At 37.3% G+C, this 26,521-nt stretch overlaps 1 protein-coding gene across 3 annotated transcripts in view; it reads left to right on the top strand.

The window, feature by feature from the left end:
- The window catches only part of TRPS1 (transcriptional repressor GATA binding 1), a 279,854-nt gene that overhangs the window by 46,721 nt on the left and 206,612 nt on the right, over window positions 1–26,521 (top strand). Inside the window, exons 2-4 of one of the 3 annotated variants that reach the window (XM_070382190.1) lie at window positions 6,712–6,870; window positions 10,220–11,148; window positions 24,783–25,909. In XM_070382190.1, coding sequence (XP_070238291.1) covers window positions 6,834–6,870; window positions 10,220–11,148; window positions 24,783–25,909 — 2,093 coding nt within the window. In that variant the 5' untranslated portion in view covers window positions 6,712–6,833. Of the gene's footprint in view, window positions 1–6,711; window positions 6,871–10,219; window positions 11,149–24,782; window positions 25,910–26,521 lie in introns of those variants that run through there. The other 2 variants (XM_005897246.3, XM_070382191.1) reach the window with 2 other exon arrangements.

The following is a 26,521-nucleotide window of genomic DNA, read 5'->3' as shown; positions in this document are numbered from 1 at the left end:
TGTCAGACACGACTGAGCAACTAACACACACTGTGTTCTTCATTACACAGTGTGAAAGATATCCATCAGTACTGTTTATTAACTTAAATGAGCTTTTAAAAATACATACTAAACAAAGATCCCTGGCCTCTTGGAACTTACATACAGAGCAGCAGACACTCTTAACTTACTTTGAATTCTCTTTTATTGCCTGTATGCATTTGCTGATAGCTCATGATATTTGTGCCTTACCTGGCAGATTACTTATTGAACTGTTAGTATCTAATGGGTGAGAGTTTTTAAGCTGCTTCCTTTGGTGCCTTAGGGATGAGCAAGTAGGGGTTTGCGAGCTACTTACCAGTAACTTGTTGTTGCTATGTTAATAATAATGTTGTAAGCAAGAACTGTTGAATATGATGGCAGAAATTTATGTTCCCCATCACTGGCTATTTATATATATATATATACACACACATTTGTATATATGCATACATATTTATATATATATACACACATTGCTATGAGTTGTATATGACATTTGTTAAATTTCATATTATGAAAAATATTATATTTAACACAGAAAGTGAAGGTTAACACAGAACTACATATAATATAAATTAATATTTTAAAATATGTGTGTATATGTGTGTGTGTGTATGTGTGCGTGCTCAGTTGCTTAGTCATGTTCGACTCTTTTTGACCCCATGGACTGTAGCCCACCAGGCAAGAATGCTGGAATGGGTTGCCATTTCTCCTCCAGGGGATCTTCTTTACCCAGGGATTGAACCCATGTCTCCTGCCTTGGCAAATTCTTTACCACCTGCAATGCAAGTGACCTGGGTCTGATCCCTGGGTTGGGAAGATCCCCTGGAGAAGGGAAAGGCTACCTACTCCATATTCTGGCCTGGAGAATTCCATGGACTGTATAGTCCTTGGGGTCACAAAGAGTCAGACAGGACTGAGCGACTTTTGCTTTCATATATATAAAACCAGTATTAGCTCTCAATATCTTTCATGGCAATTGTTTTAATCTTGTATCTGGTTTTGTACTCTCAAAAAAAAAAATGAAGAAAATCACAATGAAGAGTAGCCCTGGCTCTCCTCAACTAAAGAAAACCCCGTGCATAGCAATGAAGACCCAGCACAGCCAAAAACAAATGAATTTTTAAAAATGAGCCAAAACTTTGCCTAATACACTTGGTTAAGCAGTTATGTGAAGATGGTGAGCATTCTTATTGAATTGTCATGGCATGCATCCGTTAGATTCACCATATTGCACATGCATGTTAATTTACCAAATGGATTTGCAGTGACTGACACAGATTTCTTACGGGAGGACTGAGACAGCTGTTCGCCAGTTACAGAGCTGGATTGAGGTAATTGAGACTTTCTTTTCAATTGAATAACAGATTGGAAAACAGACAAAGCAACATTGTATATTAAAAGTAAACTACCTTTAATATACAAAGATGTATTTTGGCAAATGCTAGGAAGAAAGTCAAAGGCATTCCTACAGAGCACAGCACTCGTTATTTTTGTTATCAGTAGAAATCCAATTTACATACAAATGAAATGTCAATTTCTCTCATAACCGTCTAGATAAAGAGATGCATGCATACTTTTCCATGAGCTGTTCTTTTTGAACTGAAGTGCTATGTTTGGGTCTTTGCCCTTGGACCAGTTGAAACAGTCTCAGTTTAACAAAGAAGAAAGGATAAAGTTGAGCCTGGCTCAGGCAAACATGCAAAGTCAGATTGGCCTGTTTGAATCAACAGTTGTCATTGTAGATGTTTTTTAATTTTTTTTTTCTTGGAGAGGAAAACAAAAGGAAGAATGACATATGTATGGGCAATGAATAGTAATGTTTCTTAATTTGTTTAGTGAAATTGTGATCTTATTCAAATCAGAGATTTTAATACATTTGCCTCTCACCTATTATGAAGGGGAAAATAATGATCCTTTCTCTGATTTTCCATAATGTACACTTACTCTGTTTCAGTTTTCCCATTAATGAAGTAGGTGCATGCTTCATTTTTTTCAGGTATATCCTACAGTTTCATTTAGACTTTTAAATGTCTAAAAATCTTTAAAGTCAAACTCCCCATTTTCTTTTTTTGTAATTGTTTAATAGGAGTAAGTACTTACTGAAATTCTTTCTCTAAGATGTATATATATACATGGATACTCATTTTGGCAAATATGACATTATTACTTACTTAATCGACTATCTCCTTTTACCTAGACTAGTACATTTGAAATGAGATATTTAAAATATAGAGCACATAGCATGATGAAATAAAAGCCTAATAAAACGTATTTGGGCCAGCATCAGAACTCTTTGAAATCGGATATCTAAATAGTGTGCATTTTATCTCACTAAAGCTCCAGTTAGTTCTAGTGTCCAGATGACTATTAATGGGCTTTGTGCTCTGAAGCATATGCTAATAGAAGCGATCATTATGGATTAATTTGATGTGAATTAATAAGAGATTTATTTGATGGGAGTTGTTTGAAGGTGATGACATTTAAATCTCAAAAGGATTTAAGATGTCCAAAAATACCTTTAAAGATTCAGGAATAATCAATTCAGAGAGAGCAAATTAAATAGACATGGATAGCAAAGAACAGGATTTGACATTGGGTTTATGAAGTTTGAAGCAGTTTACAAAAAAAGTGACCTACCATTGAAGTAGAAACAGAAAACATTTAAACTCTAGCAATTCTTGGGTTTGCTATTGGATAAACAATGTCCTCTTGCGTTTTATAGTTCACTTAAGCGATCTGATTTTGATCTGTATATACGGAGTAGACAGGATTCAAGTTTTTTCCCTCTAAACCAATGAGCAAACACATATGTTCTTTAAAAAGTGAACTTTATATGTTGTTCATATGGAAGCTATCTAGTTTGCCAAGAGCCCAAAAGTCGACCTTCCTTTTATTTTGCTATCATTTGCTTAATTCTTTAAATTCTTTGTGGGGGACTTTTGATCAAAAGAAGCAGTTTGCTTTTCTTTTTTTCTTCTTTCCTTTTTATTTTTTTCTTTAATAAAAGCTATAAGAAATGTGTAGTTAATAACTCAATACTCTTGGGCTGTTGATACAAACAAGCCTGGAAGGAACATATATTAAGGAGAAGACTATCATATCTTTTCTTTTTGTGTTAAGCTTTGGTTTTAAATCCTTGAGAGTTTTATGATCTGGAAAAACAAGAAGAAGATGTCATCTGGTATTATATATTATGATGATAAGAACTGCTACTTAAAATTCAAATCATACTCAGCAGGATTAGAGATTGAGGTGAGATTACATCATCTTGCTTCTCTAATTTTCAGTTTTGTTCAGGTTTTGTATATATTATACACATATACTATATATACATATATATATAAACCAAATTTCATATCATTAGTGCGTGTTCATTACATAGTGTGAAGGATATTCATCAGTACTATTTTTTAACTTAAATGAACTTTTAAAAATACATACTTGGAAATTGACGCATGAAGCAGGGCACTCAAAATTGGTGCTCTGGGACAACTCAGAGAGATGGGGTGGGGAGGGAGGTGGGAGTGGAGTTCAGGATGGGGGGACACATGTGCACCCATGGCTGATTCATGTCGACGTATGGCAAAAATCACAATAATTGTAATAAAAGTATTACAAAATTAAAAAAATGCATACTTGGAACTTGGAGAGTGACACTCCTAAATTACTTTTAATTCCCTTTCATTGCCTGTATGCATTTGCTGATTTCTTATAATAATTGTGCCTTACTTGATAGGTAGGTACTCATTTTAGGTTTTTTTTGAGCAAGAGAAGTTCCATATAATATTTTCTTTACTTTTTGAAAAACATCCTTCCTCTCTTAAACTGATGACAAATATTAAAAGTGAAGTCCTCTTGCTTTCTGTGTTCAGCTCATAGGTGATGCTGGATGTACAGTTGTTGAATGAATGAATGGAAGTTGGAGGAAATGGAGAAGTGAATGGTAGGTGTCAGTGATATTGATGCCACGCTTAGTTGTTGATGGCTTAGTGTTTTGTAGACTTTCAAGGAAATTGAGTAAAGGGGAAACTAAAGTGCCTAAGCCATTAGCCAGCATCATCCTAGAGTCTCAGAGGCAGAGAGCAGGTTAGAAATAATTTATTGTAATTCCCTCAATATACACATAAGTAGAGAGGTTCTGAGAAAGAAAGGGGCTTGCCCTTGATTACATCAGCAGGTGATTTGAATCAGGTTCAGAAACTGGCTGCATGTGCTCTTTGTACCGTTCCACCTTCTTAAAGAGGTTTTGATTCTTTACTGTGTTTAGGATCAAGTTGCCACAAAGAGCATAGAGGAGTTATCTCTTACCTTCAAGGAGTTTCTCTTCTAATGGAAATGAAACTTCACCCTCATCTGCATTGAATGGATGTGTGATCTCAGCTCTCTTTTTAAATTACTGTGATAGCTTATTCCTTTGATAGGATAATTATTTTGATTATCTACAACAGGGTTATTTTGAGCAAGTGTATTCCATAAATATATGTGTGTATATGGGCTTTCTTGATGGCTAAGTGTTAAAGAACCTGGTTGCCAATGCTGGAGACATAAGAGACATGGGTTCGATTCCTGGGTCAGGAAGATCCCCTGGAGCGGGGCATGGCAACCCACTCCAGTATTCTTGCCTGGAGAATCCCATGGACAGAGGACCCTGGTGGGCTACAGTCCATAGGGTCTCAAAGAGTTGGACATGACTGAAGTGACTTAGCATGCGCACATGTATACATGCATGTGTGTATACATTTAGATATTCATATAGATGAAATAAAACTAAATAGTGGGCAGTTCAGAATATCTGGGTAATAATAGAAAACATATTCCTTTGGTTCTAAAGGTGCCATTTTGAGAACATAATTCACAGTTGTTTATAGAAAAAAATTTTTTTCCTTGTATATTTAAGCATTTTAATCAGTGAGATAAAGTAGTTACTAGAATTCTATTTTAAGCTCTAATGCTGATTATTTCCACTGCATAAACCTGTCCAAGTAATACTGCAACACAGAAATATTGTGGTACCCTATTGCTTTTTTACAGTAAACTCTTTCACTAAAAATGCAAAGAAAACTTTTAAGGTAGGAGGAAATAATGGAAATTGAGATTTTTTTGCAAATGGAATGTCATATCTCAGTAATAAAAATTAATACAGATAGAGCATTTTTAGGGAGCTAAATTTATTTTGAACCTGCTTAACTGCCGTGGCACATAATAGTATTCATGTGTTAGTATAGGTGGCTGCTAAGTCACTTCAGTCATGTCCGACTCTGTGCAGCCCCATAGACAGCAGCCCACTAGGCTCCGCCATCCCTGGGATTCTCCAGGCAAGAATACTGGAGTGGGTTGCCATTTCCTTCTCCAAGTATAGGTGGAAAGTGATGTAAATATGGGAATGCTCACTATCACCCTCCGCATCCCTATCCAGTTCCCTGGTCAGTTTTTATCTCATAATTAAATAGAGGACTGAAGTTGTCACTTTTGACTTTGTAGTGCTCATTCAGATTCTTCAGCTTCTTTGTCCATTCACTTTTTATTCATATATTACCCTGTTGTCTAAATGACTGTCTATAGTGGACCTACTTTGATTGGCATTTTGAAATTTTGTGGGAGTCAGTGTGAGGAATATTGTTGTATAATAGAATGAAAAGTTTAAGAGTTGCCAAAACTGATGACTAAGGTACACTGATGTGATTATACATATATATATATATATATGGTTTCCTAGGTGGCGCCAGTGGTAAAAACCCACCTGCTAGTGCGAAAGACTCAAGAGACACAGAGTCGATTCTTAGGTCGGGAAGGTCCCCTGGAAGAGGGCATGGCAACTCACTCCAATATTCTTACCTAGAAAATTCCATGGACAGAGGAGCCTGTTGAGCTCTAGTCCATAGGGTTGCAAAGAGTCTAGTACAGACTAAAGTGACTTAGCATTCACATGCGTGCATGCACACGCGAACACACACACACACACACACACACACACACAGTATATCTGTTCAATTATATTATGACCCTACCTCAATACTTTCATTCAGACAATTTAAAAATGATGATATAAGGATGGTTAAATGCTGGTTCAGTCATAGCTTTACAATCTTATTTATCAAAATGAAAATATAACACAAAATAGATAAAAAGGTGACACATAACATGTAACATTTCTGTAACTCTTGGTAAGGTGTACTTAGATCTGATACAGAATTCCTTATGACATTGAAATAGTTCTCTTCTCAGCCTCATGGTATGTATACCCTGGTACTACGAATCTGGAGGAAACTGTAATGGGTACCACTCCCTGTCTTTAGCTGTGACTGTGCTGCATTGGCAGGTGTACTTTGTATCTTTTCCAGAGCAGATCCCCTCTGTAATTATTAAGATGTTTTATCCCCACCCCAGTATAGGTAAGTATTGTGGTTCTTAGGTTTCAGGGGGAGTTCGAGCTTAACTAATTTTGCCAACATCACAGTCAGCTGTGAAAATGACTTCTGTAATCTTTTATATCATGTTCCTCCTTCTCCTGCTGCTTTATTAAAACCCAGCGGAGGGAGAAAATCTTGCCCAAGCTTTGCTCCTGCTTTTATCAGGTATCTTTCAAGCAGCCTGTGGTGCTGGCATATTAATGTATTTTAGGTGTGATTCATTCAAATATGTTTACATCATTTAGGAAGGAAAATATTTTTTTGTTTTGTTTTGCAGATGTACAGATCAGCTCTCAAAATGTCTTCTGTGTCTTCTGAGCATCTTCTAAGACAATTGCATTAGCCCTCCTGCTAGTTGACTAATAGAATTAATAATTGTAAAAAGCACTCTAAAGCCACATGCCTTATGAAGTCAATGCTGGGTATGATTTTACAAGTATGTGATCTATTTTTTCAAGTGAAAATGTTAACTGGAAAAGTTCTTGGCACACAGTACAACGTCATGCAATCTGTTATTTGTCTTAGAGATAATAACTTGAGGGTGGGTCTAGTCTTATGGTATCTAACTTATGAGTTGCTAGGGGAGTTTCTTCCACTTAAAAGTATTGCAAATGTGCTTATATTTACATAATATGTCATTCTGAAAAATTATGGCGATATCATTCCAGTAAAAAATTATTTTTTCTGTAACTACTTCAAAGTGTAGTCAACTAAATTAACCATGATTTTTTTTTAAAGCAACTAAAAAGAACATGCCCCTTCCCTCCACAGCAAAAAAAAAACCAAAACAAAACTAAGTGACCTTTCTGATGCTTGTTTGAAGTTTTAGCAGTTTAACATTCTTTGCAATGTATATTATTAAGGGCTTTATTCAGTGACTCATATGAGTTGTAAAGGTTTGTTCTTGGGTGGAAGAAGGCACTGAAATTTGGAAGGATGATAATTTAAGCAAATCATATTGTCTCTTAATCAAGATAAATGCTTGTTGAATAGTTTTTTAACTATAACCAATTACATTTCTTCATGATGATAATAAATCAGCAAGATCCATGTATTTTTTGGGAAAATATATTAATTTTTTCAATTATTAGCACATTGTTATCTGTTCATCTCTAATAAATGTTTATCTTAGTTCCATTGCTAGTAAGATCTCGCTGTTTTTCTCATCTCCTTGACCTTGATATGTGGGCACAAACCATTTTGGGGCTTCCTTGGTGGCTCAGCGGTAAAGTATCTGCAATGTAGCAAACATGGGTTCGATCCTTGGGTCTGGAAGATCCTCTGGAGAAGGAAGTGGCAAGCCACTCCAGCATTCTTGCCTGGGAAATCCCTTGGGCAGAGGAGCCTGGTGAACCACAGTCCGTGGGGTTGCAAAAGAGCTGGACATGATTTAGTGATTAAACAACAACAACAAAATAAACCATTTTCTTTTCATTTTAATGGAAGGATAATCTTAATGAATTGGATTATTTCATCCTCTTTTCTTCATGAATCCTGACTTTCATATAGATTTTTATCTTTTCCATATAGCTGTATTTATGTCATTTTGGTGCATCACTGTTAGATTTTATTTATATGATGGAAGCAATGTTAAATCTAATGGAAAAACAAACAGGAAATTCTGGAGGGAAAGGCCTGATGCTGTACCCGATCATCACATTTTTGTATGTGGGAATGGCTGATACTCTGTAAATTCGGATTTCCTTTTCTGTAGGTCAAGTTAAAGCAGTATATTTTTTACTCAGACTCTTATATTTTAGGCCCTAGCTTCCCTTTTATTCTCAAGCGTCCCTTTAATTTCTCAAGCGTCCCTTTTATTCTCTTTTTTTTCTTTCCTTCTTAGTTGACTACCAGTGAAACTGCCTTCCAGTCTTCCATTCATTGGCACAAGTTCCCAAGCACTGTCTCTTCTGACAGAAAAATAGAAGTCTCCTAAAATGTCAACATCAACAAACGAGGCATTAAAATGCAAATGTTATAAGATAAATTATTTAACCAGTGTTCCATTTTTTTTTAACGATGGTTACATGGCTTAGTTAACTTTAGGAGCTAGTGGTAGTGACACCAAGGTAAAGACCACACTCCATCCGCTATCCCCATGCCAGGCTGGCTTACATGGCTCATGACTATCACCTTCCCTTGAAACTGCAGCCTTTCATCCTATAAGTAGCTGTTTTCCTTTTGGTTGTTACTGTTCTATGTGAGAGAGTCTATGAATATTTGATGACTGATGTTTCTGGCATGTAAGAAAAGCAGTGTATTCTCTTAAGTACAGTTATACTGTTTGTGACGTTATTCAAGAAGGTGAATTTTTACCTTCTAACCAATTCCTTATTCTATCTAGTGCATTGTCTTGGTTCAGTGATTCCTATTATAAAAATTTTGCATAAGCGGCTTTTCACAAGCAAAGATTTACCCACATATCCAAAGCCAGTGTGGTTCTTCTGCACTTGTGAGAAATTATACGTGAGAACAACTGAAATGTGCTGTGGATTTGGATTCTCCAGTAGAGGACATTTTGGATAATCATGATGTAACTATCTGTCTTAAATCTGCCCTTGTGGTAGCGTCAGCTAGTAAAGAAGGCTTGGTTTATTGGTCAGTCTACAGGTGAATTTTTCTGAGAGACAGTTGGGGTGATGGCTTACAGAATTGTTTCAGTTGTTTGGTTGGAGAATTTAGGAACACAAGCCATGAACATCAGTTCTCCTCAAGGCTTTGTTGCTGCATTCTTCTATTGACAGGATACAGTTTGTTTCTTAGCTCCTTAGACATAACTCCTTAAGAGTTCTGACTCATTATACTCCCCACCGTTTTCTTCTGTGGACCCTGAAGGCATGGTTTTGCTAGCGTGTGAAGGTGTACCATAGGCAACTGCTAACAGTTTGCCAGAATGACAATGTCACATAGTTCAACTGAATATTTACTTTAGTCAATTTCCATTGAGTTCCTAATGGTGGGATGGGTATTGTTTCCACCACACTGTGCCTGGAAACCTTAAGTTAGGTTTCCATCATGCTGGATGGAGTACTAGCAAAGCCCAGCCTGGTCACTTTGATGTCTACCAGGTCCCCCTTCTTTCAGGCAAGCCCCCTCAAAAGGGGGCTTAACATAATTTATCAGTAGGGTAGAGATGAAACGTTTGTTATCCTCCTTTCCTAAAAGTAAAGAGGCATTTTTCACTTTGTTTATAACATGCTCTTTCTGTCTTTTGACTCTGAGGATATTTTGGTTAAAACTATATTTATATCTTGGTTGTGCAGTGTGTAACAGTATCTAGTTTCACTTTATAGTTGTTTATATACACATATACATATCATATAAATAAACACAAAATATATATTCTGTAAACATAAACAACTATATATACTCTATAAACATAACATGTGTACATATTACACATAGTATATAACATGGATAAATATAGATACATTTATCTATCAACTCTAACTGAAGAAAGAAACTGAGCAAAAAATGTAATTGGCAGGCAAGATTAACTTATAGGAAGGATAGAGCTAGTAATAATAGTTAATACCTTGATATTCATGAAATCATTTTAAAGTAATAAATGAGCCACCCTTTGTGACAAAAATAATTCTAAATGTAAATTGTTGGCTTCAGTTTCAGTTTTTTGCTATTTTTAAAACTGATTTTTTTTTCCTAGACAATTTTTTGTTCTGTGCCTTAAAAAGCCTTGAATAGAGTAAGGAAATTGTTCTCGATTAGATTACATGCCTGCAAATTTCAAATAACCCTGTATCTTCCTTTCCCTTGTGTTTTTACAGATATGGTCCGGAAAAAGAACCCCCCTCTGAGAAACATTGCTAGTGAAGGCGAGGGTCAGACCCTGGAGCCTGTCGGTACAGAAAGCAAGGGACCTGGAAAGAACAAAGAATTTTCTGCAGATCAGATGTCAGAAAATACGGATCAGAGTGATGCTACAGAACTAAATAATAAGGAGGAACATAGCTTGCATGTCCAGGATCCATCTTCTAGCAGCAAGAAGGACTTGAAAAGCTCAGTCCTGAGTGAGAAGGCTGGCTTTAATTATGAAAACTCCAGTAAGGGAGGAAACCTTCCCTCCTATTCACATGATGAGGTGACAGAGAGAAATATGTTGGCTTTCTCTTCTCCAGCTGCTGGGGGAGTCTGTGAGCCCTTGAAGTCTCCTCAAAGAGCAGAGGCAGATGACCCTCAAGATATGGCCTGCACCCCATCAGGGGACTCACTGGAGATGAAGGAAGATCAGAAGATGTCACCGAAGGCTACAGAGGAAACAGGGCAAGTGCAGAGTGGTCAAGCCAATTGTCAAGGCTCAAGCCCAGTTTCAGTGGCCTCAAAAAACCCACAAGTGCCTTCAGATGGGGGTGTCAGACTGAATAAATCGAAAACCGACGTACTGGTTAATGACAACCCAGACCCGGCACCTCTGTCTCCAGAGCTTCAGGACTTTAAATGCAATATCTGTGGATACGGTTACTATGGCAACGACCCCACAGATCTGATTAAGCACTTCCGAAAGTATCACTTAGGACTGCATAACCGCACCAGGCAGGATGCTGAGCTGGACAGCAAAATCTTGGCCCTTCATAATATGGTGCAGTTCAGCCATTCCAAAGACTTCCAGAAGGTCAACCGATCTGTGCTTTCTGGTGTGTTGCAGGATATCAGTTCCTCAAGGCCTGTTTTACTAAACGGGACCTATGATGTACAGGTTTGTGCTTTGTATTGTGATCTCTTTGTACAGAAAAAGTTGTCAGTAATGAAATGTGAAATCTTACATGCATGTTAAAGTCAAGCTCCCAGTATCGAAGGGGTAGCCTGCTTGATGAAGCAGAAGAGACAGACACATTTGTTTGATCCAAATGTGTGTTCAAGAGTTATCTTTAGCCTCTCATCATGGAAACTAATCCCAACATTTCTGTTAGGCTGGGAGAAGTCTTTTCATGGAATTAGCTAGGCTTCATATTTCTGGACATATTTCATGGTAATTTGATGTTTTCAGAGTCTTCCAAAAATGGCACTAATCTTTATGGTTCAACATGATAGTAATTCATGCTTTGTTCTAGTTGTAGATTATAAAAATTGGCTATAGTCTTTCCTTCAGGGAGAGTCTTTCCTTCAAGGAGAGTCTTTCTTGTGTCTTAGATGAGGATTTGATTTTACGCTAAACTGGACCAGAACTGGCTCACACTGGTGAGTGCAGAGATGTACTACTTAAAAGCAACATAATTGCAAATGAAACTTTGGAAATAAAATTTTACATTGATTCAGAAAGAAGTCAATGTGATTGTAAGTACTAGGGATACCAGAATGACCTTGGTGAGGACCAGTAAAGCATTCCTTCTTGTATTTAAGGAAAATGGCAATTTATGAAAGCATTTAGTAGTAATTTAGATTTCTACTTTTATTAAAAATGGCATACCTTTTTGATCTGCCCTCTGTATTAGTTTATGGCATATGTGAGATGAAAAAAAAATCCACCATTTGAAATAGAATGAAATGCAGAACGGACACTTAAGTAATGTATTCATTTCATTTTAGCAATTTTAGTATAGTTGACACTGATGATCAGCTTGAGAAAGTGTATTAGTTTCTGTTACAGTCTGTAGATTTTTAGTGTATTATTAGGCCAGGGATTTCAAAACATATTAGGTTTAATATTAACCTTCTACAGGAGTGATTAGAAGAAGTACCAGAGAACTAATGAAATCGCATCACACTTTATTTGACCTCCTTAATCCCTGAAAATATCAGTTATTTTTATCAACTCAGTAGTTATAACACATTTGTTCTAGACCTCTCTTTTGACCTAGTGCCAATTAAGAAAGGCAGGAGAACGGGTTATATATAACAGGTAGTGAATATATTTTGCAATGCTCTTAAGAGGGATCAGAAGAGAAATTTCCACGTCCTTTAAAAATGTCAGAATGGCAGTCTTATCACTTTAAGGGAGAAATAAAGAAGATATAAAAAATCCAGTTTCATCTTTGGAAAGCGCTCTTAAAAATTCCATCTTACTTTGTGAATTTCCACAAATAGAATGATTTCTGTGGCGTAGCAAATTAAGCCAACATAGTTATTATGCATGAAAGCTACATGCTTTGAACTGCTGTCTTATTAAAGATCATTTCACTGTCTTATGTCAGATACACTCTGCTGTCAAACTATGATTGGAAAGCAAATACGTGTCTTAGATAAAAGGGTTAGAAGTGAATAATGTTAGTATGTGAAATGGTGTTTTACAATTAGCGAGGAATATGATGTTAATACCTGGATTTCCGGTCAGAGTTTCAGTTTGTTCACTCTGGGGACAACTTCTAAGGAAAGCTGATCCTGGCTGTCAGGAAGGCTCTGAAACCAAGATTACTAAGGGCCTATAGTTTGGAAGAATTCAGATTTTTAAACACACTTCCATTTCCCCCAAACAGTTATTTGTTAGGTTCCTAGTTATTTATAGTAAAGTTTATGTTTGGGTAGAATGAGCTGGACACTTTTCCTGGGCAGTGATTTTAGAAATAAAACAGATGTGGGAGCTATCTGAGTTTGAACTAATAGAACTAGAAATAAAACAGCTGATCCTAGACTCTGCTGTCTCCTAAATCCTTGCGGCAGCGCCCAGTAAAGAAGACAGAAATGGTAGGAGATCACATGCAAGGAGATAATCTTGTTAAAATCATTTTTTTTTCCCCTCCCAAAGAGAAATAATAGGTTAAAAATAGGAGACAGCGATCTATGGAAAAAGTGGATGATCCTTTCAAAGAAATGATTGGAGAGAGAAACCAGCCTAATGAGAGTTAACTTTCTTCAGTTTGGGAAAAGGCCACTGAATGTATTTTAGGCCAAATGCTAATCTTGAATACTTCATACACACACCAGATGTTGATGTAGAAACATGTCTGAAGATAAATAACTTATTAATATTTTTATGCTGAAATAAATATCAGAGAGCTTCCCTATATGCACACATTGAATAAAAGCACATCTGAACTCCGCCCCCTGCCCCTTTTCATCCACATATGTTTGTGTTGCTGAAATGCCATTTGAGAGGTTCTTTCCTTGGCACGTGAACTGTGTGGAGACTAAAAGCTGTAGGAAGTAAAATGCTGACTGTAGAATTTCTTTAATGCAGTTTTGTCAGAAATTGATACCAAATTAATGGCTTGTGTGTATTCTGATAGAAAGATGTTGGTAAATATGAGGATTACAGACAAATAGTCATTTCATTCCAGGGATTATTAACATCAATCTGTAATTTAAACCAGTTGAAGTAATAGATGAGCGATTCATTCATCTTTTTCAATTAACTTTTTTTTTTTTTAACATTCAGGACAGTTGGTGGTTAATGAGAGATTTATGACATTTTAGGCCAAAAAAAAAGGAACAGAAGCCAAAAATAGAGGACTTAAGAACTCTGTGGCTTTGATCTATATTTTGGTTTGACATGGATGGTTTTAAATAATTTGAACTGACCTGAGTGCAAGCATGATACATAGGGTTGGGGGAAAAAGATACAGTTGAAACAAATTTGAAGATTTCTAGTTTCAAGTTCAGATTATTTGACATCTCTTTGGCTTTAATAATTGAAGTTTGGACATGTTTGTAACTGACCATATCCACTTCTGTATAAACTTTATTATACATCATGAAGTCAAAGAATTACAGATTTGTAAAAAAAAAAAAAAAAAAGAATGTCAAATAAGAATGTCTTTTTCTCCTTCATAATCAAAAAATTTCCAGCCAGATAATGGACATCATTTCAAAGGTTCATCATAAAATCAGGACAGGCATTTCTGAACCTGTTGAATTCAGATCCCTCCTGCCCCCTGACCCTCCCACACCGTGAGGTAGCATACCCAGCCCTGAAATCAGAAGAAAAATATTGATCTTTTCCAGGAAGAAACAAGGAAAGATATAATGGCTAGCTTAAGACTCATGGACTAGACCAGGATGTTATTTTCTCAATTTTTAAATTTCCCCTGCATGTTTTATCGACTACTATGCTTAAATTTTTAAAAATAATGGATGCAACATGATGGATGCAACCCTTTATGTGATTTTTGCTACCTGTGTTCAGCCTTTAAGGCTCACCAATAATAGGAGAAGAGATTGAGTTCTTCTAAAAGTAATTACAGCCTCTTTCTTTTTAATCTGCTTTATTATGCTTATATTTAAACCATTGCTGAGTGGAGGCCTGAGTTGTTAAACATGGACGTTGCTGTTTCATTGGGGCTTAATGTGCGGTGCATTAGGGTGTTTGCGTCATCTTTATGGGGGAGCTCTTAGCCCTCAGATCAGGTTATAAAAGTCAGAGTCTTGTCAAGTTGTGCTTCCCACGGGAAAGTGTTTAGGCTAGCTCAAGTTTATAAATGCTCATGATGTATATGTTGCCTTTGCATATTAGGAAACCTTCCCTGTTATTCTGCATTATTCAGGCCTCTAAGAAGGGAGCTACAGGATGCCAGCTATTAAATTCATTTTAACCCTGAATGAAATTTTTAAGGTTAGCAGAAGAATCTCAGTGACTGTCTAGTGTTTGAGCTAGGAGCACTATGTTTCTGTTTTATAAATATATTTTTAGCAGAGTTGCACAGTATGTCATGTTAGAAGCAAGAAGAACAGATTTTCAAGCTAGGAAGTCATCTTTTGTATTTGTATTTTCAACATATTTAACTCTATGAGCTTTATAAGATTCTTAACATGTTCCCATACACTCCTTTGAACAGGGGATTACAGTTTGGTCTGGGAAAAAAGAGAAAAATCCAGAGAACATTCATCTCATTTTGGTCGATTTTGACTTTTCTTGAATTTTAACCTCCAAATATTTATTTATTTGCCTTCTGTTTCCTTTGATCTGGAGCAAGAGGGAAGTTGTGGAGCTTAGGAGGTTCTCTTGCTTTGTTTTTCTGAGTTGAGGACAATTGCATTTAAAAAAAAAAAAAAAAAACTGGTGAATGAGACTTGAGTCACTTCAGATTCTCTCTAGGGTACAGAGTGTTTGGTCTGTGAAGCCATACTTATTTTTCAGGACTTTGTCTGTTTAACAAGTAATAAAGTGTGCAAAATAAAACATATGCTCAACCTAAGGCCGTAAAAGCAAAGCAAAGTTCTGGCATTTACCAGGTTATTTTCATCATGAAGATAGCTGAGCTGGATAATGTAGCCACCCAGGTGGAATAGAATAGTTTGACCATTTTCACTAATCCTTTTACCTGCATGACGGTTAAATGTCCATTGGGCTTTGTTATAGGAGGGTCAGCCTGATAAATGTCAACCCTTCTTGGATTTTCAGTTTATTTGCTATCGTTTGGAGAACATGTATCACTTTCTTGAATATCTGTATTTCTCTCTAGGCAGAATGTTTAGAAGAAGGAATCGTGGCTATCTGTGCATTCAATCAAATTTAGCATTATTCAACTCTTAATAAAAATTTTATCCCCAAATGGCATGTTCTGCTAGCCATATCAAGTCAGCAGATTATTCAGTGTTTTTTTTTCTTGGGTCATTGTAATTACAGCATACACACAGCTGTTGGAGACACAGATACATATGGAGTGTACTAACCCCAGGAAAGTTGGGAGAAGGAGAGCGGTTCTCTTTCATTTTCTGATTTCCTTTATGGAGTTTGTTTCTGAGAATCATTAGCCCTTAGACCTCTTGAATTCTTCATGATAGGATTCTAAAGCTTAAAGTCAGTGTTAAGCATGTTCAGAATATCGAAGAAGACCTTGTTTAATTTTAATTGAAAATCAAATGTAAAATTTATTTTTCTGTATTACTTTAAATTTGACCAATCCTTCTTTTATTTTTTTAGCTTATATAATCAAAACTACATGTATGCCCTGTTTTTTCCCCCAATTTTGGATTCAGTCCTAATAATAGCTAGCATTTATTAAGGGTTTCTTACATGTGCATATAGACCTAAGCTCTGTACATGTATTAAATAGCTCATCTTCATAAAAACCCTTGAAGTTGACACTACCATTATGTCCGTTTTAGAAAAGGAGGGAGTAAGCATAGAGGAGAGTAACCTGCCCAGGTTCACAGAGTTGCGGAAGTGGGTCAGTGAGATGTAAACCAGGGTAAGTAGGCTACAGAAAACTATCTTGACAACCACTAAGATATAAGGCCTTCTCAACTGTAAGACTGAGTTTACTCCAACCAGAAAAGCAAACAGGCCAAGGGAGGAGATACAAGATGGTACACGAGGGCTGTTTGATACATATTCTCTGAGTCACGTTGAATTTGGGGACTTCATCGATTTTGCGGGACTCTGAATTTGGGGACTTTGTGATGGTCTCTTATCCAGTCTCTGTAGTGTGATGCTGCTTTAATTTGAACTTACTAGCTTATAGTTGAAATCATTGAAAAGATAATGAGTTTTGCTGATATGTCTTTTTTCAATTACTTTTTTCACTGGTACTTTGGCTACAGAAAATACTTCTGATAAAGTGTGTAAGGGCCAAATTTTGATTTCATCAATTAAGGATGCGGTCTTTTATCCCCATATTTTAGGGACACTTTGTCCATGTATTTGATTTACTTCATATTCCCCTTGTTTGAAGGACTTATTTTTAGGAATTTATGAGTTAATAGTTGATCTCAGAGTTGTATTCCCCTCTTCTGGTTATGAGGCACAATTTAGGTTGGTTTTTCTATGAAGATTCAATGTTAAGGAGATGGATCCAGTTTCCATGTTTTTAAAGTTGTGTAATTAGGTTTTATTCTTTACCTACAAGTAAGTATAGGAATGGGTGTGGAGGCAGAGAATGCCCTTAGCATGTCTAATTTGTGTCATTCCCCATCACGTGGTCAGAGCTGTGTGAAGTGTCTGGATCCTAAAAGCAAAGTAAGTTGGGGCTACTGTGAGGAACTTAGGAATTCTACTTCTCCAGCATTGCTCCTTTAATATTTAGATGATCTGTTGATTTCAAAGAGCACATGCATTCTTTCATGTGTTCAGTAACATATTTGGAATCTTATAATAAACAGTAGCTTATTCTAAGACCTGTTCTTCCAGCTGATGGACAGGTCAGTTCAGTTCAGTTCAGTTCAGTCACTCAGTCATGTCCGACTCTGCGACCCCATGAATCGCAGCACGCCAGGCCTCCCTGTCCATTACCAACTCCCGGAGTTCACTCAAACTCATGTCCATCGAGTCGGTGATGCCATCCAGCCATCTCATCCTCTGTCGTTCCCTTCTCCTCCTGTCCCCAATCCCTCCCAGCATCAGAGTCTTTTCCAATAGCTCCACCTCAATATTCCATCTGGCATCTCAAAGTCAACACGTGTAGAAGTAAAGTTGTTAGCTGCTTTCCTGAAACAACTTTGTGTTCCTCTCCTTTTTTTCTAGGTTCCTATTTTCAGGTCAGGCTGGAAATGTCAGTTGTCTTGGGTGTCTTCCTGATTTGTATCTCTCCAAACAATGGAACGATTTGTCCTGTCTCTGTTCTTTATTCCTTACCCGGCTCCACCCTTAATGTTTTCTTAGCACATTCTTAATGGTTTCTCTGCTTATTTTCTTTCTCTTTCTGTTTCCTTCTGTTCTTTTCTCTTCTCAACTCCTACCTCCTTCTCTCCTCTCCTTTTCCTGTTTCTTTCTGTTCTTTTTCCTCTTTCCCTCCTCTTTCACTGTCCTTGCTTTCCTCCATCTCTTCTCATACCCTTCCCTCTCCCCCCTCCTTCCTTCCTTTCTTTAATCTTTAAAAATTCCACTTATCAGTCTTCCTGTGTTTTGTAGAGTCTAAAAAACTAGATTATTTAAATTATACTTGCATAATTAAATTTTCCATAAATTTGTATTAAACATTATTTTAAGTATGCTTGTATAATTCAATGTAGACTCTCCATCAAGACATTACTTTTCCAAATTCTCTCTCACCCCCCAAATTCCTCCATGTTTCCTGGGAGCAGCCTGCACTGTATCATCCTCGTTTATGTTTTACTCATTTTGTTTCCTGCACCTGAAAAGGCTCTCTGAGATCACCACCTTTGAGTCTCACCCCAAATGCCAACTCATCTGTCCACAGCTCAGTTGTCACCTCCTTTCAGAAACCTTTGCAGACCAGTCAGGGTAAGTTAGGTGCTTTTCCTCTGTGTGATCATGGAACGTGGTACATCTCTTAGCAGAAGTACATATTCCACTGTTGTCATTTATTTAGCTGGGAATTTTCTGCACTGAAATGCAGACTGTTGGGAGTTTGTCATTTCTTTGAGTCTTTTCAGTGCTTGGCATGTAGGAGGCATGCCACGAGTCACCATTCCCTGAAGGAAGGATGTTCCACAGTGATTCAGCTCTCATTTCCCATTAAGACCCTCTTTAGAACAAACACGCAATTAATATTTATCTCCATTCTGAGCCAGCAGTGATGGCAAATCAGATGCAAGAGAGGAGTGTTATGGATAATGGACTCAGCCTTATCATCCACTTACACTGCATTTTCAGTTTTCTTTTGCATATTTTCTCCTAAGAGATTATCTTCTAAATTAGTGAGACTGACTTTAAGGTTTACTGGTTTTCTATCTCTCCAAATACCAAATAACCATAGAAAATTAAATTGATGTTATCCTGAGTAAAATGAGAAAACCAGTTTGAGATAGACTGTTTATTACTGTAATCCAAAAAGTTTATTATAAAAATGTAGGTAATTAAGAATGGGCAGTATTTTACCCTTATATTTGCCCCTTCTACCAATTTAAGTTATGGATCCACTCCCCCCCCACCTCCCCTGCCCAAATAGTTGGCTTTTTTAAATCCAAATGACAAGGTTGTTTATGGGATTTATTCTGGCTACATATATATATATGTGATATATGATAACACAAGACTGAGCTGATTGCCATTTAATTATGTTTGTTTTTGAAATTTTAAATATTTAATTTCCATCAAAGATACGTCATTGAAGCACTCTAAATTCTGCAGTGTTTTTTTGAAGCACTGTGCAGTACAGAAACACCCCCAATGCAGATTAGCACTTTGATCCTGAATTTAGTTATTTTCAGCCACGATGGGCCCTGACACATTTCTTCACATTATTTGTGAGTTTAGTATTTGAACAGTGATTTTTTAACAACTTAACTTTTTATTGTCAAGAATTTACTTTTTTGATGATCAACCAGTAACCTCAAGTCCTTTTAAATTAGTACCCTCCTAATTGTTTCTGTTGCTATCAATTACAGTACTTGAAAATGAACCACATCTGAGGAAGAGTTTGTATTTAGTTCAAACAACTCTTTTTGTTCCATTGAAAATAAGTACATTTACTAAAGTGTCATTTTAAGAGTTTTGAGGCTTTAAAAGATCCTTCCTTTTCACATATTCTTTTAGATACGATTCTTACTAGTTTTTGTTCCATATTATTAGAAGGAAAAAACTAAATTGAGGTTAAAGACCTTGAAAAAGAGCCAACCTTTTATATTTTTAACTTCTGTAGTGAAAGTTTTGTGAAAAGCCATATGCAGATAAATTATAAATGAAAGATGTAGAACAAACTACATGGAAGGAAGAGTTTTTAGAACTGAGGTTAAAATAGAATAAAAAGGTGTCATAGTCCTCCATCAGTAAAAAACAGCTTATAATAAAATCTGTTCCTTTTCATCCCCTAACAGGTATCTTGGGTGTTTCTGTATAACTCTGATTCACAAGTGAATGACTCTGTAATCTGTTTGTTTTGGGGTGAAAGATGCAATTTGTCTCATTGTTTGAAGAAGCCCATTTGTCACGTTGTGTTAATGACAATAAGGCTGTGAATTACTATAGCCCCCATATCCCAAGTAGGTGGGAGATTTCATATCTCCAGTAACTAGTTCATTCATTCAACCAAAGTGTATCGTGCTCCTGCTTACTTCCAAAGATGAATGAGATACCATTCATTCAGTCCGGTCCAAAAAGGAATGTAAATGAAAGCATTAGCTTAGTAACAACAGAATTGAGCTTTTCTGTTTACAGTTAAGAATACTAGCAGTGACAAGTATTTGAGTTTGACTTTACTACTTCCCCCTCTGTTTAGTCTTTTCAAGTGGCCAGAGAAATTCATGAGATAGTTCATTTTATTAAATAATAGTTTCATTCATGTGAATAGTACTATAGAGTGTGCTGTCTGACATGGTATTCACCAGCTACATGTGGCTATTTAAATTTCAGTTAATTAAATTTATGAAAAAGTCATTAAAACATAAAAAAAAAATCAGTTCTTCATTTGCACTAGCTTTGTTTCAAGTGCTTAATAACCACATGTGGCTAGAGCCTGCCATGTTCAACAGGATAGACAATTACAGAACATTCCCATCAGCTCAAAGAATTCTAGACCGATCTAGACTTTGCAAATAACTTTCAAGTGCATTCTATCACTTGATCCTCATAATAATCCTAAAAAGTGGCAAGGAGTACAGTATTCTTTATACTCTTAAAGATGAGGAAACTGAGATTCCAGAAAGTTAAATAATGTGTCTTTTCACAGAATTTGACTTGAGACTTCCCTTGAGAGCAAACAAATGCAAGTAAAGATAAACACAAATGAATACAATATTTTCTCCATAAATTTTTATCATAAAATATAAGTATTTTTTTTAAAAGAGCTTTTAAATAATTAATTAATTTAGTTTTGGCTACGCTGAGCCTTTGTTGCTGCACTGGCTTTTCTCTGTTTGCAGTGAGCAGGAGTACTCTAGTTGTGCTCACGCTTCTCATCGCAGTGATGTCTCCTGTTTCTGGGCAGGGTCTCTAGGGCATACAGGCTTCAGCAGTGGTGCCCAGGCTTAGTTGCACCAAGGTATGTGGGAGCTTCCCAGATCAGGGATCACACCTGTGTCTCCTGAGTTGGCCAGCAGATTCTTTTCCACTGAGCCTCCAGGGAAGCCCTCAATATACGTAATTTAAAAACAGAGGTGTGGTCTAGTTTGTTTACTTCTGTAACCTGATCTCTATTACAGAGATTAGGTGTCAGTTTTGGCCCAAACAGAATTTGCAGGTTAAAAGGAATTTTTAAATATGGGTATCTGTATCTAAGGCATTGCCGGATTAATGGATTTTTATTAGAGTTCTGTTAGCAAAATAAGAAACATTGAAGTTTATACTCTTTATTCTGCTGTGATCTCTTTTTAGTATAGTCATAGCTAGTGAATAAGTTTTTTTCTATCACAATGGCTGGGTTCAACCGCTTGGAAAGTTGCAAATAATTCTCTGAAAGTGTAGGTGCTGTTTCCTGGCAATAAGATTAAATAAACTTTTGCTGCAAAACATTGATTTTGCATTAACTGTTCTTGCTGTGTATTTGGGTTTAATCTAGAAAAGAATTGTTTTAAGTCAACATTTGTGAGTCATGAAATTAAATGGACATGGTCGATAGTCTTAAGTATGGTGTCCTAAAATTAGAAATTGTATTTTACTTCCGAATGACAGTTAAATGATATACGTCAGTCATATTTTGCCACATCTGTTATAATGTATAAAAATGGCCACAAATGTAGCCTTAAAACCTTCTTTTTGAAAGAGAAAAGAAATAGAACACTGAGTAATTATGTTTACTAAAGTTGACTTTTATAATGTATAGGATATATAATTCCAATAGTGTATTAACTTTTAATAATATGTAATACTAATGTGATTAAATGCTGTTTACCAGGAAGGCAAATAGATAATCCATATATGTCAGTATTGTTCTTTTCATTAAATGAGATCCTTCTGTTATTGCTTGTTTGAAGGACAGTGAATAATATGAAGGCAGTTTTTAGCATAAAGCATATAACCATTAAAAGCGTCCTAAATAATGGAGTTCGCTCAGTAGCTCAGTGCATATAGAATCCACCTGCCATTCAGGGGACACAGGTTTGATCCCTGGATTGGGACGATCCCCTGGAGTAGGGCATGGCAACCCATTTCAGTATTTTTGCCTGGAGAATCCCCTGGACAGAGGAGCCTGGCGGGCTATAGTCCATAGGGTCACAAAGAGTCTGACCCGACTGAAACGACAGAGCATAGCTGCACACTGTTTAGACACATAGACACTACCAACTCAAAACATTTAATACAGTTTTCACAGTAGTTTAATTAATTCCAGACCAAAAAGTTTAACTGGCAGTTTTTGGTATGAGATGTCCTGTGACCGGATAGTAGTCTTTCTTAGCATGGATTTTCTGACTCTTAAAGTTGATGTCAACTACTGAAAGAGATATTTTGATGCTTCATAGTCATTTTAATTCATTTCAAAATCTTCACTTTTGGGGCCTTCTTAACACTGTATGAGCTCTTCGCTCAGCCCTTGCAGTGTGGACATGAAACATGAGGCTTGAAGATTGCAAAATCAAAGAAACAGTGATGATGTGTCGTGGTTTCTCAGGAATCCTTATTCTACAAGCGATAGTTCAAAACATTTTCTGTTAGGGCAACTCGGTAACTCTGAGAAACATGGTAGCTCAGAGAAGCATATTTCTGTCTTTAGAGCTTGTACACTGGCTTTCTTTGCCTACATTAGAGAAGATGGGAATAATTCTGAATTTGTGCCTTTTGATTCAAGTTGAAGTTCCTGAACCAAGCACCTGAGTAGGTGGCATGCCATTGAAAGGTTTCATTTTGTTTTTGAAAGCAAGGTTCTTCTCATTTCTAGTGAATTAGAAAATGGAGGAATTTTACAGTGTTATGCATTAAATTTCACTGCAAGTTTTATTTGCTTTGATTTCTAAAATGCCAGTTAGAGTGGTGATTAGACATATCTTGTGTGGTCTGACCTCGACATCTTTTACACCAGTGATTAATTGTCAGATTGTTGCCTGGGAGGGTGCCCCCAGTCTTGCCCTTCTGATTAGATGATGCTGTGCTGTCAACAGACTGCAATCTGGGGGTTTGCCATGGTAAATTTAGACATTGTCTAAAGTGAAACATTGTCATCTTCGATTAAGGACTGTGGGAGTCCTTTGTAATTTATTATCTTAATGTACAGTAAATGTTGAGCCCTTGGTGTGTTCATGCACATTTTCTCAAACTGTAATATTGGAAGTAAGTTTAAAGGTTGCCCCCAGGGAGGAAGCTGTTGACCAGAGAGGTTAAGTCTTTCTATCCAGGTCACATCCCTCTTTAAGTGGCGAATGGACTTCTGTCTTGGTCCTGTACAGTAGTGTACAGCCATGTCTCTCAGTGCGCTAAAGGAATATTATTTGCATGTTAAGTAGAGTCTTTTAAATGATTTTGAGATGCTTGAGACTTTTTCTCATGGAGTGAATTGGATATGAGCAGTGATCACACATGTCATTTTTGAGCAGCTGTGAAAGAAGGAAGAACACAATTATGCCACGTGCTTAATCTGTTACATCTGGTTGCTGGAAAATTTTTAAAAATTCCCCTGATTGTTAAAAAAGGAAATTTCTCCCGCTTTGGACCAGTTCTGTCAAAACTCTTTCAAACCATGAATTTTGACTGCTGGGTGCTGGCACTCAGTTGAGCTGCCTGATGTGGTGTACCCAGAGAAGAGTTTTATATAAAATGCCCTTTGAAGGCTGTGGTTGCCCTAGCACATATACAATTTTTAATTTTGGATAGGAAACCAAGCTGTTGTGATTTTTATGGCGGAATTATTTTATTTTAGTCCTTGACTATCCCCATGACCAGCTCATCAGAGCATCTGAGTCTTTGCTATGAGACAGAGCCTTCATCAAATAAGGCTCATGAAGCTTTTCTTCATTTTATTTGTTCTAGATTGGGAAACATTTTATTAAATTCCTTACCTTAGTCCTCCTTCACCAAGATTTCAAGCCCAGCGATTTCATTTTACTTTCAGTCTAACTGCGTACTTGGGCTTTAACCATGAACCGTTTTGTGTGGTCATTTACCACTTTTATTTTACCCGAAAGATAGACTTCATCTTTGCAGCCTCATTGCCGTAGGAACTGAACAGAGGATTTCCTCGGGGGGTGCCTGCATTGAGTGATCTCTGAGCAATTGCCTCTGGTTTTGACAGCAACCCTTAGCTTTGTGACAAGAAATCCTGTGATTTGGATGCTTCTGCGGGATTTGAAGGAGGCAGTCTTCAAACCTTTAATTGAAAGTCATCTTCTTAGTCTTTTGTTTAAAAGTATATATTATTAAATCCTTTGAATTTGTTATAGTACTTTTATTACTTACCTTCATCTGATACTTTGGCCAAAAATGTGTAGCATAATGAGCCTCTCAGAGAGTGGCTATTGAGTAATGAAGAGTGAATTTCTTTGGCTCTAATTATTCAAGTGATTTCATAATAAGCAGAAGCACTATTGTATTTTTTGATGTAGAGTACCTGGCAGTGTCGCCTCCACCCGCCTACAGAGAACACTGAATTAATGATACCTTTAAAGTAACATGCGTGTCTTCTCTGCCAGGTCACTTCAGGTGGAACATTCATTGGCATTGGCCGGAAGACACCAGATTGCCAAGGAAACACCAAGTATTTCCGCTGTAAATTCTGCAATTTCACTTACATGGGCAACTCATCAACAGAACTAGAACAACATTTTCTGCAGACTCACCCAAACAAAATAAAAGCTTCTCTCCCCTCCTCTGAGGGTGCAAAACCTTCAGAGAAAAACTCTAACAAATCCATCCCAGCAGTCCGGTCTGGTGATGCTGGAGACCTGGGCAAATGGCAGGACAAGATCACAGTTAAGGCGGGAGATGACTCACCCGTTGGTTACTCAGTGCCCATCAAGCCCCTTGACTCGAGACAGAATGGTACAGAGGCCACCAGTTACTACTGGTGTAAGTTTTGTAGCTTCAGCTGTGAGTCCTCGAGCTCACTGAAGCTGCTAGAACATTACGGCAAGCAGCATGGCGGAGTGCAGTCAGGCGGCCTTAATCCAGAATTGAATGATAAGCTTTCCAGGGGCTCTGTCATTAATCAGAATGATCTAACCAAAAGCGCAGAAGGGGAGCCAATGACCAAGGCAGACAAGGGCTCTAGTGGGGTGAAGAAGAAGGACTTCTCCAGCAAGGGAGCAGAGGATAACATGGTCACGAGCTACAACTGTCAGTTCTGTGACTTTCGATATTCCAAGAGCCATGGCCCCGACGTCATTGTGGTGGGGCCGCTTCTTCGTCATTATCAACAGCTCCACAACATTCATAAGTGTACCATTAAACACTGTCCATTCTGTCCCAGAGGCCTTTGCAGCCCAGAAAAGCACCTTGGAGAAATCACTTATCCATTCGCTTGTAGAAAAAGCAATTGTTCCCACTGTGCGCTCTTGCTTTTGCACTTGTCTCCTGGGGCGGCCGGGAGCTCGAGAGTCAAACACCAGTGCCACCAGTGCTCGTTCTCCACCCCCGACGTGGATGTGCTCCTCTTTCATTATGAGAGCGCGCACGAGTCCCAGGCATCGGATGTCAAGCAAGAAGGCAGTCACCTGCAAGGACCAGACGGGCAGCCGGCTGTCAAGGAAAGCAAAGAACACTCATGTACCAAATGTGATTTCATTACCCAGGTGGAAGAAGAGATTTCCCGACACTACAGGTAAGCCATGGGTGGGGGGGACAACATAGTCAGGAGAAAATGATAGAAATTATCCAGAGGGCTGACCCAAGAATTGTAGGGAGTGATTGTGGTGACCGGGGGAAGTTATAGAACAAGATTGTGTTCTATAAAATCATAGAACTGCAGATTTCATATTGCTGGACATGATAACCCTAGATTTTAATTGGGTCACTTATTTCAGACTGTTTAGACTTATGTTTCATATCTGTTTTATACCAGCTACTGAATATATTTTAAAATTCACAATGATGCTGATAATGCTGATGGCTTTACCACAATTTGTTTATTTGCCCTTGCTAAGTGTGACCCCATATCCCATGATTTTTCATGGAGCAGCTTCCAAATGAAAGATGCCACCATAATACGTTCTATTCTCTATTCCAGCTGGGAAACAATTCACTTGAGAACATATTGCTTATTTTGCTTTTCAAATGAAATCAGACATTCTTCTAGCTTAAAAAAAATTAAGCAACATCCTTGTTTTGCATACAGACGGTAGTCTGAAGGTGAGAATTGAGTTTCTCTACACTCTGAATGAGTAAAGCTGCTAAGTGTTTCGGATTCTTAAATAGATGTAGGGTATATTATGTT

This window comes from Bos mutus, chromosome 14 (genome assembly GCF_027580195.1).
Source record: "Bos mutus isolate GX-2022 chromosome 14, NWIPB_WYAK_1.1, whole genome shotgun sequence".
NCBI classification, from domain to species: Eukaryota; Metazoa; Chordata; class Mammalia; order Artiodactyla; family Bovidae; genus Bos; species Bos mutus.
Note: the sequence above shows the minus strand (reverse complement) of the source record. Positions and strands in the feature narration are given on the sequence as shown.